Source organism: Cherax quadricarinatus, chromosome 61 (assembly GCF_038502225.1).
Source record: "Cherax quadricarinatus isolate ZL_2023a chromosome 61, ASM3850222v1, whole genome shotgun sequence".
Classification (NCBI taxonomy): domain Eukaryota; kingdom Metazoa; phylum Arthropoda; class Malacostraca; order Decapoda; family Parastacidae; genus Cherax; species Cherax quadricarinatus.
Window position 1 is genome coordinate 2886881 of NC_091352.1, and position 20262 is coordinate 2907142.

Here is a 20262-nt window from a genome sequence, read left to right on the forward strand (position 1 = left end):
GTGTGGGTGCTGGTGTTGGCGCTGGTGTTCGTGGTGTTGGCGCTGGTGTTCGTGGTGTTGGCGCTGGTGTTCATGGTGTTGGTGTTGGTGCTGGTGTTGGTGCTGATTTTGGTGCTGGTGTTGCTGGTGCTGGTGTTGGTGCTGGTGTTGGTGCTGGTGTTGGTGCTGGTGTTGGTGCTGGTGTTGGTGCTGATGTTAGCGCTGGTGTTGGCGCTGGTGTTCGTGGTGTTGGTGCAGGTGTTGGTGCTGGTGTTATTGCTGGTGTTGGTGCTGGTGTTGGTGCCGGTGTTGGTGATGGTGTTGGTGCTGGTGAGGGTGCTGGTGTTGGTGCTGGTGTTGGTGCTGGTGTTGGTGCTGGTGTTGGTGCTGGTGTTGGTGCTGGTGTTGGTGCTGGTGTTGGTGCTGGTGGTGCTGCTGGTGGTGGTGGTGGTGTTGGTGCTGGTGTGTTCTGGTGTTGGTGCTGGTGTTGGTGCTGGTGTTGGTGCTGGTGTTGGTGCTGGTGTTGGTGCTGGTGTTGTTAGTGCTGTTGGTGGTGCTGGTGTTGGTGGTGGTGTTGGTGCTGGTGTTGGTGCTGGTGTTGGTGCTGGTGTTGGTGCTGGTGTTGGTGCTGGTGTTGGTGCTGGTGTTGGTGCTGGTGAGGGTGCTGGTGTTGGTGCTGGTGTTGGTGCTGGTGTTGGTGCTGGTGTTGGTGCTGGTGTTGGTGCTGGTGTTGGTGCTGGTGTTGGTGCTGGTGAGGGTGCTGGTGTTAGGGCTGGTGTTGGTGCTGGTGTTGGTGCTGGTGTTGGTGCTGGTGTTAGGGCTGGTGTTGGTGCTGGTGTTGGTGCTGGTGAGGGTGCTGGTGCTGGTGCTGGTGTTGGTACTGGTGTTGGTTCTGGTGTTGGTGCTGATGTTGGTGCTGGTGTTGCTGGTGCTGGTGAGGGTGCTGGTGAGGGTGATGGTGTTGGTGCTGGGGTTGGTGCTGGTGAGGGTGCTGGTGTTGGTGCTGGTGTTGATGCTGGTGCTGTGCTGGTGAGGGTGCTGGTGTTGGTGCTGATGTTGGTGCTGGTGTTGGTGCTGGTGTTGGTGCTGGTGAGGGTGCTGGTGTTGCTGCTGGTGTTGGTGCTGGTGTTGGTGCTGGTGTTGGTGAGGGTGCTGGTGTTCGTGCTGGTGTTGGTGCTGGTGAGGGTGCTGGTGTTGGTGCTGGTGTTGGCGCTGGTGTTGGTGCTGGTGTTGGTGCTGGTGTTGGTGTTGGTGCTGATTTTGGTGCTGGTGTTGCTGGTGCTGGTGTTGGTGCTGGTGTTGGTGCTGGTGTTGGTGAGGGTGCTGGTGTTCGTGCTGGTGTTCGTGCTGGTGAGGGTGCTGGTGTTGGCGCTGGTGTTGGTGCTGGTGTTGGTGCTGGTGTTGGTTCTGGTGTTGGTGTTGGTGCTGATTTTGGTGCTGGTGTTGCTGGTACTAGTGTTGGTGCTGGTGTTGGTGCTGGTGTTGGTGCTGGTGTTGGTGCTGGTGTTGGTGCTGGTGTTGGTGCTGGTGCTGGTGTTGGTGCTGGTGTTGGGTGCTGGCGTTGGTGCTGGTGTTGGTGCTGGTGTTGATGCTGGTGTTGGTGCTGGTGTTGGTGCTGGTGTTGGTGCTGGTGTTGGTGCTGGTGTTGGTGCTGGTGTTGGTGCTGGTGTTGGTGTTGGTGCTGGTGTTGGTGCTGGTGTGGGTGCTGGTGAGGGTGCTGGTGTTGGTGCTGGTGTTGGTGCTGGTGTTGGTGCTGGTGTTGGTGCTGGTGTTGGTGCTGGTGAGGGTGCTAGTGTGGGTGCTGGTGTTGGCGCTGGTGTTCGTGGTGTTGGCGCTGGTGTTCGTGGTGTTGGCGCTGGTGTTCATGGTGTTGGTGTTGGTGCTGGTGTTGGTGCTGATTTTGGTGCTGGTGTTGCTGGTGCTGGTGTTGGTGCTGGTGTTGGTGCTGGTGTTGGTGCTGGTGTTGGTGCTGGTGTTGGTGCTGATGTTAGCGCTGGTGTTGGCGCTGGTGTTCGTGGTGTTGGTGCAGGTGTTGGTGCTGGTGTTATTGCTGGTGTTGGTGCTGGTGTTGGTGCCGGTGTTGGTGATGGTGTTGGTGCTGGTGAGGGTGCTGGTGTTGGTGCTGGTGTTGGTGCTGGTGTTGGTGCTGGTGAGGGTGCTGGTGTTGGTGCTGGTGCTGGTGTTGGTGCTGGTGTTGGTGCTGGTGAGGGTGCTGGTGAGGGTGCTGGTGTTGGTGCTGGTGTTGGTGCTGGTGTTGGTGCTGGTGTTGGTGCTGGTGAGGGTGCTGGTGTTGGTGCTGGTGTTGGTGCTGGTGTTGGTGCTGGTGTTGGTGCTGGTGTTGGTGCTGGTGTTGGTGCTGGTGAGGGTGCTGGTGAGGGTGCTGGTGTGGGTACTGGTGTTGGTGCTGGTGTTGGTGCTGGTGTGGGTGCTGGAGTTGGTGCTGGTGTTGGTGCTGGTGTTGGTGCTGGTGAGGGTGCTGGTGAGGGTGCTGGTGTGGGTACTGGTGTTGGTGCTGGTGTTGCTGCTGGTGTTGGTGCTGGTGAGGGTGCTGGTGCTGGTGTTGGTGCTGGAGTTGGTGCTGGTGTTGGTGCTGGTGTTGGTGCTGGTGAGGGTGCTGGTGTGGGTACTGGTGTTGGTGCTGGTGTTGGTGCTGGTGTTGGTGCTGGTGAGGGTGCTGGTGTGGGTACTGGTGTTAGTGCTGGAGATGGTGCTGGTGCTGGTGTTGGTGCTGGTGGGGCTGCTCGTGTTGGTGCTGCTGTTGGTGCTGGTGAGGGTGCTGGTGAGGGGGCTGGTGTTGGTGCTGGTGTTGGTGCTGGTGTTGGTGCTGGTGTTGGTGCTGGTGTTGGTGCTGGTGTTGGTGCTGGTGTTAGTGCTGGTGTTGGTGCTGGTGTTGGTGCTGGTGTTGGTGATGGTGTTGGTGGTGTTGGTGCTGGTGTTAGTGCTGGTGTTGGTGCTGGTGTTGGTGCTGGTGTTGGTGATGGTGTTGGTGGTGTTGGTGCTGGTGTTGGTGCTGGTGTTAGTGCTGGTGTTGGTGCTGGTGTTGGTGCTGGTGTTGGTGCTGGTGTTGGTGCTGGTGTTGGTGTTGGTGCTGGTGTTGGTGCTGGTGTGGGTGCTGGTGTGAGTGCTGGCCTAGGTGCTGGTCTGGGTGCTGGTCTGGGTGCTGCTCCGGTTGCTGGTCTGGGTGCTGGTCTGGGTGTTGGTCTGGATGCTGGTCTGGTTGCTAGTGTGGGTGCTGGTGTGGGTGCTGGTGTGGGTGCTGGTCTGGTTGCTGGTGTGGGTGCTGGTGTGGGTGCTGGTGTGGGTGCTGGTGTGGTTGCTGGTGTGGGTGCTGGTGTGGGTGCTGGTCTGGTTGCTGGTCTGGGTGCTGGTGTGGGTGCTGGTCTGGTTGCTGGTGTGGGTGCTGGTCTGGGTGCTGGTCTGGTTGCTTGTGTGGGTGCTGGTGTGGGTGCTGGTGTGGGTGCTGGTGTGGTTGCTGGTCTGGGTGCTGGTGTGGGTGCTGGTCTGGGTGCTGGTCTGGGTGCTGGTGTGGTTGCTGGTGTGGGTGCTGGTCTGGTTGCTGGTGTGGGTGCTGGTCTGGGTGCTGGTCTGGTTGCTTGTGTGTGTGCTGGTGTGGGTGCTGGTGTGGGTGCTGGTGTGGGTGCTGGTGTGGGTGCTGGTGTGGATGCTGGTGTGGGTGATGGTGTGGGTGCTGGCCTGAGTGCTGGTCTGGGTGTTGGTCTGGGTGCTGTCCTGGGTGCTGGTCTGCGTGTTGGTCTGCGTGCTGGTCTGGTTGCTGGTCTGGGTGCTGGTCTGGGTGCTGGTCTGGTTGCTGGTGTGAGTGCTGGTCTAGGTGCTGGTGTGGGTGCTGGTCTGGGTGGTGTGGTTGCTGGTGTAGATGCTGGTGTGGGTGCTGGTGTGGGCGCTGGCCTGAGTGCTGGTCTGGGTGTTGGTCTGGGTACTGTCCTGGGTGCTGGTCTGGGTGCTGGTATGGGTGCTGGTGTGGTTGCTGGTGTTGGTGCTGGTGTGGGTGCTTGTGTGGTTGCTGGTGTGGGTGCTGGTGTGGGTGCTGGTGTGGGTGCTGGTGTGGGTGCTGGTGTGGGTGCTGGTATGGGCGCTGGCCTGAGTGCTGGTCTGGGTGTTGGTCTGGGTACTGTCCTGGGTGCTGGTCTGGGTGCTGGTGTGGTTGCTGGTGTTGGTGCTGGTGTGGGTGCTTGTGTGGTTGCTGGTGTGGGTGCTGGTGTGGGTGCTGGTGTGGGTGCTGGTGTGGGTGCTGGTCTGGGTCCTGGTCTCTGCGCTGGTCTTGTTGCTGGTCTCAGTGCTGGTCTGGTTGCTGGTGTGGGTGCTGGTGTGTGTGCTGGTGTGGGTGCTGGTGTGGGTGCTGGTCCGGGTGCTGGTGTCGTTGCTTGTGTGGATGCTGGTGTGGGTGCTGGCCTGAGTGCTGGTCTGGGTGTTGGTCTGGGTGCTGTCCTGGGTGCTGGTTTGCGTGCTGGTCTGGTTGCTGGTCTGGGTGCTGGTCTGGTTGCTGGTGTGGGTGCTGGTGTGGGTGCTGGTGTGGGCGCTGGCCTGAGTGCTGGTCTGGGTGTTGGTCTGGGTGCTGTCCTGGGTGCTGGTTTGCGTGCTGGTCTGGTTGCTGGTCTGGGTGCTGGTCTGGTTGCTGGTGTGGGTGCTGGTGTGGGTGCTGCTCTAGGTGCTGGTGTGGGTGCTGGTCTGGGTGGTGTGGTTGCTGGTGTGGATGCTGGTGTGGGTGCTGGTGTGGATGCTGGTGTGGGTGCTGGTCTGGGTGTTGGTCTGGGTGCTGTCCTGGGTGCTGGTGTGGGTGCTGGTGTGGGTGCTGGTGTGGTTGCTGGTGTGGGTGCTGGTGTGGGTGCTGGTGTAGGTGCTGGTGTTGATGCTGGTGTGGGTGCTGGTGTGGTTGCTGGTCTGGGTGCTGGTCTGGGTGCTGGTGTGGGTGCTGGCCTGAGTGCTGGTCTGGGTGTTGGTCTGGGTGTTGGTCTGGGTGCTGTCCTGGGTGCTGGTGTGGCTGCTGGTGTGGTTGCTGGTGTGGGTGCTGGTGTGGGTGCTGGTCTGGGTGCTGGTCTGGGTGCTGGTCGGGGTGCTGGTCTGGTTACTGGTCTGGGTGCTGGTCTGGGTGCTGGTCTTTCTGCTGGTGTGGTTGCTGGTCTGGGTGCTGGTCTGGGTGCTGTTCTGGGTGTTGGTGTGGGTGCTGGCCTGAGTGCTGGCCTGGGTGTTGGTCTGGGTGCTGTCCTGGGTGCTGGTCTGGGTGCTGGTCTGGGTGCTGTTCTGGGTGTTGGTGAGGGTGCTGGCCTGAGTGCTGGCCTGGGTGTTGGTCTGGGTGCTGTCCTGGGTGCTGTCCTGGGTGCTGGTCTGGGTGCTGGTCTGGGTGGGATGAAGACAAGTCATTTTTAAGCAATATATTTGCATAATGAGGATTTTACAATAAGAATAACATTGTACCAGACCATCTTACTGCACACTACTGCAACTACTCCATTATTACCACTTACAGGTGCCTAGTGGCGCCTGTAACGTCTTACAAACAACTAGTGGCGCCTGTAACGTCTTACAAACAACTAGTGGCGCCTCTAACGTCTTACAAACAACTAGTGGCGCCTGTAACGTCTTACAAACAACTAGAGGCGCCTGTACCGTCTTACAAACAATAGAGGCGCCTGTAACGTCTTATAAACAACTAGAGGGGCCTGTAACATCTTATAAACAACTAGAGGCGCCTGTAACGTCTTACAAACAACTAGTGGCGCCTGTAACGTCTTACAAACAACTAGAGGCGCCTGTAACGTCTTACAAACAACTAGAGGCGCCTGCAACGTCTTACAAACAACTAGAGGCGCCTGTAACGTCTTACAAACAACTAGTGGCGCCTGTAACGTCTTACAAACAACTAGAGGCGCCTGTAACTTCTTACAAACAACTAGAGGCGCCTGTAACGCCTTACAAACAACAAGAGGCGCCTGTAGCGCCTTACAAACAACTAGAGGCGCCTGTAGCGTCTTACAAACAACTAGAGGCGCCTGTAACGCCTTACAAACAACTAGAGGCGCCTGTAGCGTCTTACAAACAACTAGAGGCGCCTGTAACGCCTTACAAACAACTAGAGGCGCCTGTAACGCCTTACAAAAAACTAGAGGCGCCTGTAGCGTCTTAAAAGCAACTAGAGGCGCCTGTAACGTCTTATAAACAACTAGAGGCGCCTGTAACGCCTTACAAACAACTAGAGGCGCCTGTAGCGTCTTAAAAGCAACTAGAGGCGCCTGTAACGTCTTACAAACAACTAGAGGCGCCTGTAACGTCTTACAAACAACTAGAGGCGCCTGTAACGTCTTACAAATAACTAGAGGCGCCTGTAACGTCTTACAAACAACTAGAGGCGCCTATAACGTCTTACAAACAACTAGAGGCGCCTGTAACGTCTTACAAACAACTAGAGGCGCCTGTAACGCCTTACAAACAACTAGAGGCGCCTGTAACGCCTTACAAACAACTAGAGGCGCCTGTAGGGCCTTACAAACAACTAGAGGCGCCTGTAACGTCTTATAAACAACTAGAGGCGCCTGTAACGTCTTATAAACAACTAGAGGCGCCTGTAACGTCTTATAAACAACAAGAGGCGCATGTAGCGCCTTACAAACAACTAGAGGCGCCTGTAACGCCTTACAAACAACTAGAGGCGCCTGTAACGCCTTACAAAACAACTAGTGGCGCCTGTAGCGCCTTACAAACAACTAGAGGCGCCTGTAGCGCCTTACAAACAACAAGAGGCGCCTGTAACGCCTTACAAACAACTAGAGGCGCCTGTAACGCCTTACAAACAACTAGTGGCGCCTGTAGCGCCTTACAAACAACTAGAGGCGCCTGTAGCGCCTTACAAACAACAAGAGGCGCCTGTAACGCCTTACAAACAACTAGAGGCGCCTGTAACGCCTTACAAACAACTAGTGGCGCCTGTAGCGCCTTACAAACAACTAGAGGCGCCTGTAACGCCTTACAAACAACTAGAGGCGCCTGTAACGCCTTACAAACAACTAGTGGCGCCTGTAGCGCCTTACAAACAACTAGAGGCGCCTGTACAAGCAACATGCTGCTTGCAACACCACCTAACAGCGTCTTGATCAAGTTTTTGCAATCTTTGCAATTTTTCCTGGTTTTCAACACATTCTTGTAGCGTGCACAGCGCAATAATGAACCACTTTAACCTAACTGCTGCTGCTGCTTGTTGCACCTAACTGTTGCTTGCCGCACCTAACTAACTGCTGCTTGCCGCACCTAACTGCTGCTTGCCGCACCTAAGTAACCGCTTTTGGCCGCCTCCTCCGTATTGTGCACACCATGAGTACCCAGTACCTAATTTTCACCTGGTGATCGCACCTAATTACATATGTTGGCTTATTGTATCATTGTATTTTTTTGCTGTTATTTATTGTATAATTGCATAATTCCTTTTACTAGTGACTGATAGACAGTAGATGGTAGGTTGGTAGACAGTAGATGATAGGCTGGAAGACAGTAGATGGTAGGTTGGTAGAGATGGTAGGTTGGTAGACTGATAGTAGGTTGGTAGAGAGATGGTTGGTTGGTAGAGAGATGGTAGGTTGGTAGACTGATAGTAGGTTGGTAGAGAGATGGTAGGTTGGTAGAGAGATGGTAGGTTGGTAGAGAGATGGTTGGTTGGTAGAGAGATGGTAGGTTGGTAGAGAGATGGTTGGTTGGTAGAGAGATGGTAGGTTGGTAGAGAGATGGTTGGTTGGTAGACTGATAGTAGGTTGGTAGAGAGATGGTTGGTTGGTAGAGAGATGGTAGGTTGGTAGAGAGATGGTAGGTTGGTAGAGATGGTAGGTTGGTAGACTGATAGTAGGTTGGTAGAGAGATGGTAGGTTGGTAGAGAGATGGTAGGTTGGTAGACTGATAGTAGGTTGGTAGAGAGATGGTAGGTTGGTAGAGAGATGGTAGGTTGGTAGAGAGATGGTAGGTTGGTAGAGAGATGGTAGGTTGGTAGAGAGATGGTTGGTTGGTAGAGAGATGGTAGGTTGGTAGAGAGATGGTAGGTTGGTAGACTGATAGTAGGTTGGTAGAGAGATGGTAGGTTGGTAGAGAGATGGTAGGTTGGTAGAGAGATGGTAGGTTGGTAGAGAGATGGTAGGTTGGTAGAGAGATGGTAGGTTGGTAGAGAGATGGTAGGTTGGTAGACTGATAGTAGGTTGGTAGAGAGATGGTAGGTTGGTAGAGAGATGGTAGGTTGGTAGAGAGATGGTAGGTTGGTAGAGAGATGGTAGGTTGGTAGAGAGATGGTAGGTTGGTAGAGAGATGGTAGGTTGGTAGAGAGTAGGTTGGTAGAGAGATGGTAGGTTGGTTGAGAGATGGTAGGTTGGTTGAGAGATGGTAGGTTGGTAGAGAGATGGTAGGTTGGTAGAGAGATGGTAGGTTGGTAGAGAGATGGTTGGTTGGTAGAGAGATGGTAGGTTGGTAGAGGTTGGTAGAGAGATGGTAGGTTGGTAGAGAGATTGTAGGTTGGTAGAGAGATGGTAGGTTGGTAGAGAGATGGTTTGTAGAGAGATGGTAGGTTGGTAGAGAGATGGTTGGTTGGTAGAGAGATGGTAGGTTGGTAGAGGTTGGTAGAGAGATGGTAGGTTGGTAGACTGATGGTAGGTTGGTAGAGAGATGGTAGGTTGGTAGACTGATAGTAGGTTGGTAGACTGATGGTAGGTTGGTAGACTGATGGTAGGTTGGTAGAGAGATGATAGGTTGGTAGAGAGATGGTAGGTTGGTAGAGAGATGGTAGGTTGGTAGAGAGATGGAAGGTTGGTAGAGAGATGGTAGTTTGGTAGAGAGATGGTAGGTTGGTAGAGAGATGGTAGGTTGGTAGAGAGATAGTAGGTTGGTAGAGAGATGGTAGGTTGGTAGAGAGAGTAGGTTGGTAGGTTGGTAGAGCGATTGTAGGTTGGTAGAGAGATGGTAGGTTGGTAGAGAGATGGTAGTTTGGTAGAGAGATGGTAGGTTGGTAGAGAGATGGTAGTTTGGTAGAGAGATGGTAGGTTGGTAGAGAGATGGTAGGTTGGTAGAGAGATGGTAGGTTGGTAGAGAGATGGTAGGTTGGTAGAGAGATGGTAGGTTGGTAGAGAGATGGTAGGTTGGTAGAGAGATGGTAGGTTGGTAGAGAGATGGTAGGTTGGTAGAGAGATGGTAGGTTGGTAGAGAGATGGTAGGTTGGTAGAGAGATGGTAGGTTGGTAGAGAGATGGTAGGTTGGTAGAGAGATGGTAGGTTGGTAGAGAGATGGTAGGTTGGTAGAGAGATGGTAGGTTGGTAGAGAGATGGTTGGTTGGTAGAGAGATGGTAGGTTGGTAGAGAGATGGTTGGTTGGTAGAGAGATGGTAGGTTGGTAGAGAGATGGTAGGTTGGTAGAGAGATGGTAGGTTGGTAGAGAGATGGTAGGTTGGTAGAGAGATGGTAGGTTGGTAGACTGATAGTAGGTTGGTAGAGAGATGGTAGGTTGGTAGAGAGATGGTAGGTTGGTAGAGAGATGGTAGGTTGGTAGAGAGATGGTAGGTTGGTAGAGAGATGGTAGGTTGGTAGAGAGATGGTAGGTTGGTAGAGAGATGGTAGGTTGGTAGAGAGATGGTAGGTTGGTAGAGAGATGGTAGGTTGGTAGAGAGATGGTTGGTTGGTAGAGAGATGGTAGGTTGGTAGAGAGATGGTTGGTTGGTAGAGAGATGGTAGGTTGGTAGAGATGGTAGGTTGGTAGAGAGATGGTAGGTTGGTAGAGAGATGGTAGGTTGGTAGAGAGATGGTTGGTTGGTAGAGAGATGGTAGGTTGGTAGAGAGATGGTAGGTTGGTAGAGAGATGGTAGGTTGGTAGAGAGATGGTAGGTTGGTAGAGAGATGGTAGGTTGGTAGAGAGATGGTAGGTTGGTAGAGAGATGGTAGGTTGGTAGAGAGATGGTTTGTAGAGAGATGGTAGGTTGGTAGAGAGATGGTTGGTTGGTAGAGAGATGGTAGGTTGGTAGAGAGATGGTAGGTTGGTAGAGAGATGGTAGGTTGGTAGAGAGATGGTAGGTTGGTAGAGAGATGGTAGGTTGGTAGAGAGATGGTAGGTTGGTAGAGAGATGGTAGGTTGGTAGAGAGATGGAAGGTTGGTAGAGAGATGGTAGGTTGGTAGAGAGATGGTAGGTTGGTAGAGAGATGGTAGGTTGGTAGAGAGATGGTAGGTTGGTAGAGAGATGGTAGGTTGGTAGAGAGATGGTAGGTTGGTAGACTGATAGTAGGTTGGTAGAGAGATGGTAGGTTGGTAGACTGATAGTAGGTTGGTAGAGAGATGGTAGGTTGGTAGAGAGATGGTAGGTTGGTAGAGAGATGGTAGGTTGGTAGAGAGATGGTAGGTTGGTAGAGAGATGGTAGGTTGGTAGAGAGATGGTAGGTTGGTAGACTGATAGTAGGTTGGTAGAGAGATGGTAGGTTGGTAGAGAGATGGTAGGTTGGTAGAGAGATGGTAGGTTGGTAGAGAGATGGTAGGTTGGTAGAGAGATGGTAGGTTGGTAGAGAGATGGTAGGTTGGTAGAGAGATGGTAGGTTGGTAGACTGATAGTAGGTTGGTAGACTGATAGTAGGTTGGTAGAGAGATGGTAGTTTGGTAGAGAGATGGTAGGTTGGTAGAGAGATGGTAGGTTGGTAGACTGATAGTAGGTTGGTAGAGAGATGGTAGGTTGGTAGAGAGATAGAGAGATGGTAGGTTGGTAGAGAGATGGTAGGTTGGTAGAGAGATGTAGGTTGGTAGAGAGATGGTAGGTTGGTAGTAGGTTGGTAGAGAGATGGTAGGTTGGTAGAGAGATGGTAGGTTGGTAGAGAGATGGTAGGTTGGTAGAGAGATGGTAGGTTGGTAGACTGATAGTAGGTTGGTAGAGAGATGGTAGGTTGGTAGACTGATAGTAGGTTGGTAGACTGATAGTAGGTTGGTAGACTGATAGTAGGTTGGTAGACTGATAGTAGGTTGGTAGAGATGGTAGGTTGGTAGAGAGATGGTAGGTTGGTAGACTGATAGTAGGTTGGTAGAGAGATGGTAGGTTGGTAGAGAGTATTAGGTTGGTAGAGAGATGGTAGGTTGGTAGAGAGATGGTAGGTTGGTAGAGAGATGGTAGGTTGGTAGAGAGATGGTAGTTTGGTAGAGAGATGGTAGGTTGGTAGAGAGATGGTAGGTTGGTAGAGAGATGGTAGGTTGGTAGAGAGAGAGGTTGGTAGAGAGTGGTAGGTTGGTAGATTTATGGTAGGTTGGTAGAGTGTTTGTAGGTTGGTAGAGAGATGGTAGGTTGGTAGACTGATAGTAGGTTGGTAGAGAGATGGTAGGTTGGTAGAGAGATGGTAGGTTGGATAGAGTAGATGGTAGGTTGGTAGAGATGGTAGTAGATAGTAGGTTGGTAGAGAGATGGTAGGTTGGTAGAGAGATGGTAGGTTGGTAGAGAGATGGTAGGTTGGTAGAGAGATGGTAGGTTGGTAGAGAGATAGTAGGTTGGTAGAGAGATGGTAGGTTGGTAGAGAGATGGTAGGTTGGTAGAGAGATAGTAGGTTGGTAGAGAGATGGTAGGTTGGTAGAGAGATAGGTTGGTAGAGAGATGGTAGGTTGGTAGAGAGATGGTAGGTTGGTAGAGAGATGGTAGGTTGGTAGAGAGATGGTAGAGGTTGGTAGAGAGATAGTAGGTTGGTAGACTGATAGTAGGTTGGTAGAGAGATGGTAGTTTGGTAGAGAGATGGTAGGTTGGTAGAGAGATGGTAGGTTGGTAGAGAGATGGTAGGTTGGTAGAGAGATGGTAGGTTGGTAGACTGATAGTAGGTTGGTAGACTGATAGTAGGTTGGTAGAGAGATGGTAGGTTGGTAGACTGATAGTAGGTTGGTAGAGAGATGGTAGGTTGGTAGACTGATAGTAGGTTGGTAGAGAGATGGTAGGTTGGTAGAGAGATGGTAGGTTGGTAGAGAGATGGTAGGTTGGTAGAGAGATGGTAGGTTGGTAGAGAGATGGTAGGTTGGTAGAGAGATGGTAGGTTGGTAGAGAGATGGTAGGTTGGTAGAGAGATGGTAGGTTGGTAGAGAGATGGTAGGTTGGTAGAGAGATGGTAGGTTGGTAGAGAGATGGTAGGTTGGTAGAGAGATGGTAGGTTGGTAGAGAGATGGTAGGTTGGTAGAGAGATGGTAGGTTGGTAGAGAGAGAGGTTGGTAGAGAGTGGTTGGTAGAGAGATGGTAGGTTGGTAGAGAGATGGTAGGTTGGTAGAGAGATGGTAGGTTGGTAGAGAGATGGAAGGTTGGTAGAGAGATGGTAGGTTGGTAGAGAGATGGAAGGTTGGTAGAGAGATGGTAGGTTGGTAGACTGATAGTAGGTTGGTAGACTGATAGTAGGTTGGTAGAGAGATGGTAGTTTGGTAGAGAGATGGTAGGTTGGTAGACTGATAGTAGGTTGGTAGAGAGATGGTAGGTTGGTAGACTGATAGTAGGTTGGTAGAGAGATGGTAGTTTGGTAGAGAGATGGTAGGTTGGTAGACTGATAGTAGGTTGGTAGACTGATAGTAGGTTGGTAGAGATGGTAGGTTGGTAGACTGATAGTAGGTTGGTAGAGAGATGGTAGGTTGGTAGAGAGATGGTAGGTTGGTAGACTGATGGTAGGTTGGTAGAGAGATGATAGGTTGGTAGACAGTATATGGTAGGTTGGTAGACAGTATATGGTAGGTTGGTAGACAGTAGATGGTAGGTTGGTATACAGTATATGGTAGGTTGGTAGACAGTATATGGTAGGTTGGTATACAGTATATGGTAGGTTGGTAGACAGTAGATGGTAGATGGGTAGACAGCAGCCATCCAGGGGGTGGTACTACCATCATCTCACATAAAAGTGAAACGTTAGCCTGGTAAACAATTTACACTCTGGCAGAACAACTGACTCCCAGAGCTTACGAACGTTCCCTCACGTTCATTAAGAACGTTCCCTCACGTTCATTAAGAACGTTCCCTCACGTTCATTAAGAACGTTCCCTCACGTTCATTAAGAACGTTCCCTCACGTTCATTAAGAACGTTCCCTCACGTTCATTAAGAACGTTCCCTCACGTTCATTAAGAACGTTCCCTCACGTTCATTAAGAACGTTCCCTCACGTTCATTAAGAACGTTCCCTCACGTTCATTAAGAACGTTCCCTCACGTTCATTAAGAACGCTCCCTCACGTTCATTAAGAACGTTCCCTCACGTTCATTACGAACGTTCCCTCACGTTCATTACGAACGTTCCCTCACGTTCATTAAGAACGTTCCCTCACGTTCATTACGAACGTTCACTCACGTTCATTACGAACGTTCCCTCACGTTCATTACGAACGTTCCCTCACGTTCATTACGAACGTTCCCTCACGTTCATTACGAACGTTCCCTCACGTTCATTACGAACGTTCCCTCACGTTCATTACGAACGTTCCCTCACGTTCATTACGAACGTTCCCTCACGTTCATTACGAATGCACTCTCACGTTCATGACGAACGCCCTCTCACTGCACGTTCTACACCTTCCTTATTACATACAGCTGTTTGACTCGTAGGAGGCCCCAAGTTATCGTTTACCACAGACATACTGTAGGGGAGAACTAACTCAGCGCCTCCTACGAGTGAAATACCACAAATTATTATGGTAAGACCTGGTGCGGGCTAACCCTAGCAATAACTCTTGTTGTATCCGACAGAGGAGATTCGGTCCTACTTCGGCGAGTCGGTGGCCATGTACTTCAGCTTCCTGGGATTCTACACTATGGCGCTGGTGGTGCCAGCTGGCCTGGGTCTGGCACAGATGGTACTCTCCGTAGACACACTCACTGAGTACGCTCTCTTTGCAGCCTTTAACTTAGTGTGGGTCACCATACTGCTGGAGGTAGGTCAGAGAGGGAGAGCAACATAATAACTTGATCCACTGTATTAATTACTATTGTCGTAGTTTCATTTAATATCCCTGGTGTTGTATTGGACTTATTACGTTGTATGAATGTATTTTATGCATTGTATTATGCATTTATTTTATGGGAACTGTTAGATGTTAACTAGACTAATGACACTGCTACTGTTGTATTTTGGGGGGAATAGGTGTTTGTTGTAGATGCTGTATTAACGTACTCAGTGTGTATATTGTATGTACTCAGTGTGTATATTGTATGTACTCAGTGTGTATATTGTATGTACTCAGTGTGTACATTGTATGTACTCGTATATCTTCAACCAGCACCATCGATCATCACTATTACCTTCCATCATCAACCACCATCATGACCCAGCACCATCAACCACCATCATGACCCAGCACCATCAACCACCACCATGACCCAGCACCATCAACCATCATCATGACCCAGCACCATCAACCACCATCATGACCCAGCACCATCAACCATCATCATGACCCAGCACCATCAACCACCATCATGACCCAGCACCATCAACCATCATCATGACCCAGCACCATCAACCACCATCATGACCCAGCACCATCAACCATCATCATGACCCAGCACCATCAACCATCATCATGACCCAGCACCATCAACCACCATCATGACCCAGCACCATCAACCACCATCATGACCCAGCACCATCAACCATCATCATGACCCAGCACCATCAACCACCATCATGACCCAGCACCATCAACCATCATCATGACCCAGCACCATCAACCACCATCATGACCCAGCACCATCAACCATCATCATGACCCAGCACCATCAACCACCATCATGACCCAGCACCATCAACCATCATCATGACCCAGCACCATCAACCATCATCATGACCCAGCACCATCAACCACCATCATGACCCAGCACCATCAACCATCATCATGACCCAGCACCATCAACCACCATCATGACCCAGCACCATCAACCATCATCATGACCCAGCACCATCAACCACCATCATGACCCAGCACCATCAACCATCATCATGACCCAGCACCATCAACCATCATCATGACCCAGCACCATCAACCACCATCATGACCCAGCACCATCAACCATCATCATGACCCAGCACCATCAACCACCATGACCCAGCACCATCAACCACCATCATGACCCAGCACCATCAACTACCACCATGACCCAGCACCATCAACCACCACCATGACCCAGCACCATCAACCACCATCATGACCCAGCACCATCAACCACCATCATGACCCAGCACCATCAACCACCACCATGACCCAGCATCATCAACCACCATCATGACCCAGCACCATCAACCACCACCATGATCCATCACCATCAACCACCATCATGACCCAGCACCATCAACCACCATCATGACCCAGCACCATCAACCACCATCATGACCCAGCACCATCAGCCACCACCATGATCCAGCACCATCAACCACCACCATGACCCAGCATCAACCACCATCATGACCCAGCACCATCAACCACCACCATGATCCAGCACCATCAACCACCATCATGACCCAGCACCATCAACCACCATCATGACCCAGCACCATCAACCACCACCATCACCCAGCACCATCAACCACCACCATGATCCAGCAACATCAACCACCACCATGACCCAGCATCAACCACCATCATGACCCAGCACCATCAACCACCACCATGATCCAGCACCATCAACCACCATCATGACCCAGCACCATCAACCACCATCATGACCCAGCACCATCAACCACCATCATGACCCAGCACCATCAACCACCACCATGACCCAGCACCATCATGACCCAGCACCATCAACCACCACCATGACCCAGCACCATCAACCACCATCATGACCCAGCACCATCAACCACCATCATGACCCAGCACCATCAACCACCATCATGACCCAGCACCATCAACCACCACCATCACCCAGCACCATCAACCACCACCATCACCCAGCACCATCAACCACCATCATGACCCAGCACCATCAACCACCACCATGATCCAGCACCATCATGACCCAGCACCATCAACCACCATCATGACCCAGCACCATCAACCACCATCATGACCCAGCACCATCAACCACCACCATGATCCAGCACCATCAACCACCATCATGACCCAGCACCATCAACCACCACCATGACCCAGCACCATCAACCACCATCATGACCCAGCACCATCAACCACCATCATGACCCAGCACCATCAACTACCACCATGACCCAGCACCATCAACCACCACCATGACCCAGCACCATCAACCACCATCATGACCCAGCACCATCAACCACCACCATGACCCAGCACCATCAACCACCACCATGACCCAGCACCATCAACCACCACCATGACCCAGCATCATCAACGTGTGTGTGTGTGTGTGTATGTGTATGTACTCACCTATACTCACTCACCTATTTGTGGTTGCAGGGGTCGAGTCACAGCTCCTGGCCCCGCCTCTTCGCTGATTGCTACTAGGTCCTCTCTCTCCCTGCCCCATGAGCTCTATCATACCTCGCCTTAAAACTATGTATGGTTCCTGCCTCTACCACATCACCTTCTAGGCTATTCCATGGCCTGACTACTCTATGACTGAAGAAATACTTCCTAACATCCCTTTGATTCATCTGAGTCTTCAACTTCCAATTGTGAACTCTTGTGTCTGTGTCCCATCTCTGAAACATCCCGTCTTTGTCCACCTCGTCTATTCCGCGCAGTATTTTATATGTCGTTATCATGTCTCCCCTGACCCTCCTGGCCTCCAGTGTCGTCAGGCCGATTTCCCTCAACCTTTCTTCATAGGACAATCCCCGTAGCTCTGGGACTAGTCTTGTTGCAAACCTTTGCACTTTCTCTAATTTCTTGACGTGCTGACTAGGTGTTAATTCCAAACTGGTGCTGCATACTCCAGTATGGGCCTGACGTAGATGGTATACAGTCTTAAACGAATCCTTACTGAGGTATCGGAACGCTATCCGTAGGTTTGCCAGGCGCCCGTATGCTGCAGCAGTTATCTGATTGATGTGCGCCTCAGGAGATATGTTCGGTGTTATACTCACCCCCAGATCTTTTTCCTTGAGTGAGGTTTGCAGTCTTTGGCCATCTAAACTATATTGTGTGTGCGGTCTTCTTTGCCCTTCCCCAATCTTCATGACTTTGCATTTGGCAGGGTTAAATTCAAGGAGCCAGTTGCTGGACCAGGCTTGTAGCCTGTCCAGGTCTCTTTGTAGTCCTGCCTGATCCTCGTCCGATTTGATTCTTCTCATTAACTTCACATCATCTGCAAACAAGGACACTTCTGAGTCTATCCCTTCCGTTATGTCGTTTACGTATACCAAGAACAGCACAGGTCCTAGGACTGACCCCTGTGGAACCCCGCTTGTCACAGGCGCCCATTCTGACACCTCGTCGCGTACCATGACTCGTTGTTGCCTCCCTGTCAGATATTCTCCGATCCATTGCAGTGCCTTTCCTGTTATGTGTGCCTGGTCCTCTAGCTTTTGCAGTAACCTCTTGTGAGGAACTGTGTCGAAGGCCTTCTTGCAGTCCAAAAATACGCAGTCGATCCACCCCTCTCTCTCTTGTCTTACTTCTGTCACCTTGTCATAAAACTCTAGTAGGTTTGTGACACAGGATTTTCCTTCCCTGAAACCGTGCTGGTTGTCAATTATACACTTGTTTCTTTCCAGGTGCCCCACCACTCTCCTCCTGATGATCTTCTCCATGACCTTGCATACTATACACGTTAGTGATACAGGTCTGTAGTTTAGTGCCTCATGTCTGTCTCCCTTTTTAAAAATTGGGACTACATTTGCCATTTTCCATACCTCAGGGAGTTGCCCAATTTCAAATGATGTGTTGAAGATCTTTGTTAATGGCTCACACAATATCTCTGCTCCCTCTTTAAGGACCCATGGAGAGATGTTGTCTGGTCCCACCGCCTTTGAGGTGTCAAGTTCGCATAGCAGCTTCTTCACCTCCTCCTTGGTTATATGTACCTCATCTAGCACTTGCTGGTGTGCCCCCCTGTTCTGATTTCTTGGAGTCCTACTGGTTTCCACTGTAAATACCTCTTTAAATCTTGTGTTGAGCTCCTGACATACCTCTCGGTCGTTTCTTGTGAATTTCCCATCACCCTTCCTCAGTCTGATTACCTGGTCCTTGACTGTTGTTTTCCTCCTGATGTGGCTGTACAACAGCTTCGGGTCAGTCTTTACTTTTGATGCTATGTCATTTTCATATTGTCTCTGAGCCTCCCTTCTTATCTGTGCATATTCGTTTCTGGCTCTTCGGCTGATTTCTTTATTTTCCTGAGTTCTCTGTCTTCTGTACCTTCTCCATTCTCTAGTACACCTAGTTTTTGCCTCCCTACACCTTTGGGTGAACCAAGGACTCGTTCTGTTCTTCCCATTATTTCTGTTTCCCTTGGGAACAAACCTCTCCTCTGCCTCCTTGCATTTTGTTGCTACATAGCCCATCATTTCTTGTACTGGTTTTCCTGTCAGTTCCCTCTCCCACTGAATGTCTTGAAGGAAGTTCCTCATGCCTGAGTAGTTCCCCCTTTTGTAGTTTGGTTTTTCCCAGCCTATTCCTGCTACTCTCTCCACTTGGAGCTCAACTATGTAGTCGAAGCACAGAACCACATGATCACTAGCTCCCAGGGGCCTTTCATACATGATACCCTCGATGTCCGAACTACTCATGGTGAATACAAGGTCCAATCTTGCTGGTTCATCCTCTCCTCTCTCTCTGGTAGTGTCTCTAACATGTTGATGCATGAGGTTCTCCAGTACCACATCCATCATCTTGGCTCTCCATGTTTCGGGACCCCCATGGGGCTCCAGGTTTTCCCAGTCAATCTCCTTGTGATTGAAATCACCCATAACTAGTAACTTTGCTCCCCCCATGTGTGCTCTCCTGGCCACCTCGGCTAGTGTGTCGATCATTGCTCTGTTGCTCTCATCGTATTCTTCTCTTGGCCTCCTGCAGTTCTGTGGTGGGTTGTACATTACTGCAATTATCACCTTATGTCCCTCAGACTGGATTGTTCCTACTAAGTAGTCCCTTTCGCCCATGCCATCCATTCCTTCCATTTTCTCAAAACCCCACTGGTTTTTAATGAGCAGTGTAACTCCTCCTCCCCCTCTCCTCCCTCTGTCTTTCCTGAGGATTTGATATCCGGATGGAAAGATTGAATCTGTTATTATTCTGGTGAGTTTTGTTTCTGTGAGTGCTATTATGTCTGGGGATGTCTCTTTGATTCTTTCGTGCCACTCCTCATACTTGTTTGTTATTCAATCTGCATTTGTATACCACACCTTCAACTTCTTTTCTAAGAGTGTGGTCTGGGAGGTATATTGGGGTTGTGGAAATGGGAGACCTGGTAAGGAACTATGGGTTGATGCTGTGGGGGTGGAGTTTGTAATGTAGTGGGTGGGGGCATTGGATGTGGCATGGGTGTTTTGATTTAGAGTGTTTGGTTGCACTGGGGTTGACCTGGTTGGGAGGCTTCTATAGGAAGTTGTGAGGGAGGCTGTATTTGATCTTCTTCCTGGGTCTGGGATCTCCTGTCTGTCTTCTCCATCCCCTCTCTTTCCTCCTTTCGCCTTTGTACCATCTCTCTCAGTTTCTTCCTTTCTTCTTGTGTTCTGTCGCGGTCGAGATACACCTTCCTGTATGCCGTCATGTCCCTTAATCGTGCTTTCTCCTGCAGGATCCTGGCCCGAGTCGCTTCTGCCTTGAAGGTCACTCTCACTGGCCGGGTTCTTTTTTTTACAAACCCCCCTATTCTCCGAAAATTTTCCAGCTGGGTCATATCGTCTTCTCCTATTGCTTTCATGATGCTTTCAATTGCTTTTTTTCCCCTTGTTTTCTTGCTTCATATGTTTCCCCTTCGACTTCCTGGAGCCCATACACAAAGACTGACCTCACCCTTTCGTTCTCCCACTGCATATCCCTGTGTATCCCCTCATTTAATTTGGTTTCCTCCACTGCAGCTTTCCTTTCATCAGTTTCACTGGCTAATGTACTTGGGCTCAGTGGCCTGTCATTTTCCCTTCTCGGCTTTCCTTGGGCTCTGTTGTTGTCTGTTAGGGCCTCCACATAAAGCTTAGCTCTTTCATTTGCTACAGTCTCCTCTGATAGAGCATCTCCATGCAGTTGTGCCCCTTCTTTCCCTACAGTCCCCTTATTTGTGGCTGAGGTAGCAGTCTCTGTTGTCAATCTCAAAATGTTCTTTAGTTCTTTAGGCTGTTTCAGATTTTTCAATTCCTCTTCTAAACTCTGTATCCTAGCTTCTGCTGCTTTGACATGCACCTCCCACTTCCT

At 50.8% G+C, this 20262-nt stretch overlaps 1 protein-coding gene across 1 annotated transcript in view; it reads left to right on the plus strand.

The window, feature by feature from the left end:
• The window catches only part of Axs (Abnormal X segregation), a 145977-nt gene that overhangs the window by 93091 nt on the left and 32624 nt on the right, over positions 1–20262 (plus strand). The window contains exon 7 of the mRNA XM_070098058.1: positions 13685–13887. Within this exon, the coding sequence (XP_069954159.1) occupies positions 13685–13887 (203 nt within the window). The remainder of the gene's footprint in view (positions 1–13684; positions 13888–20262) is intronic.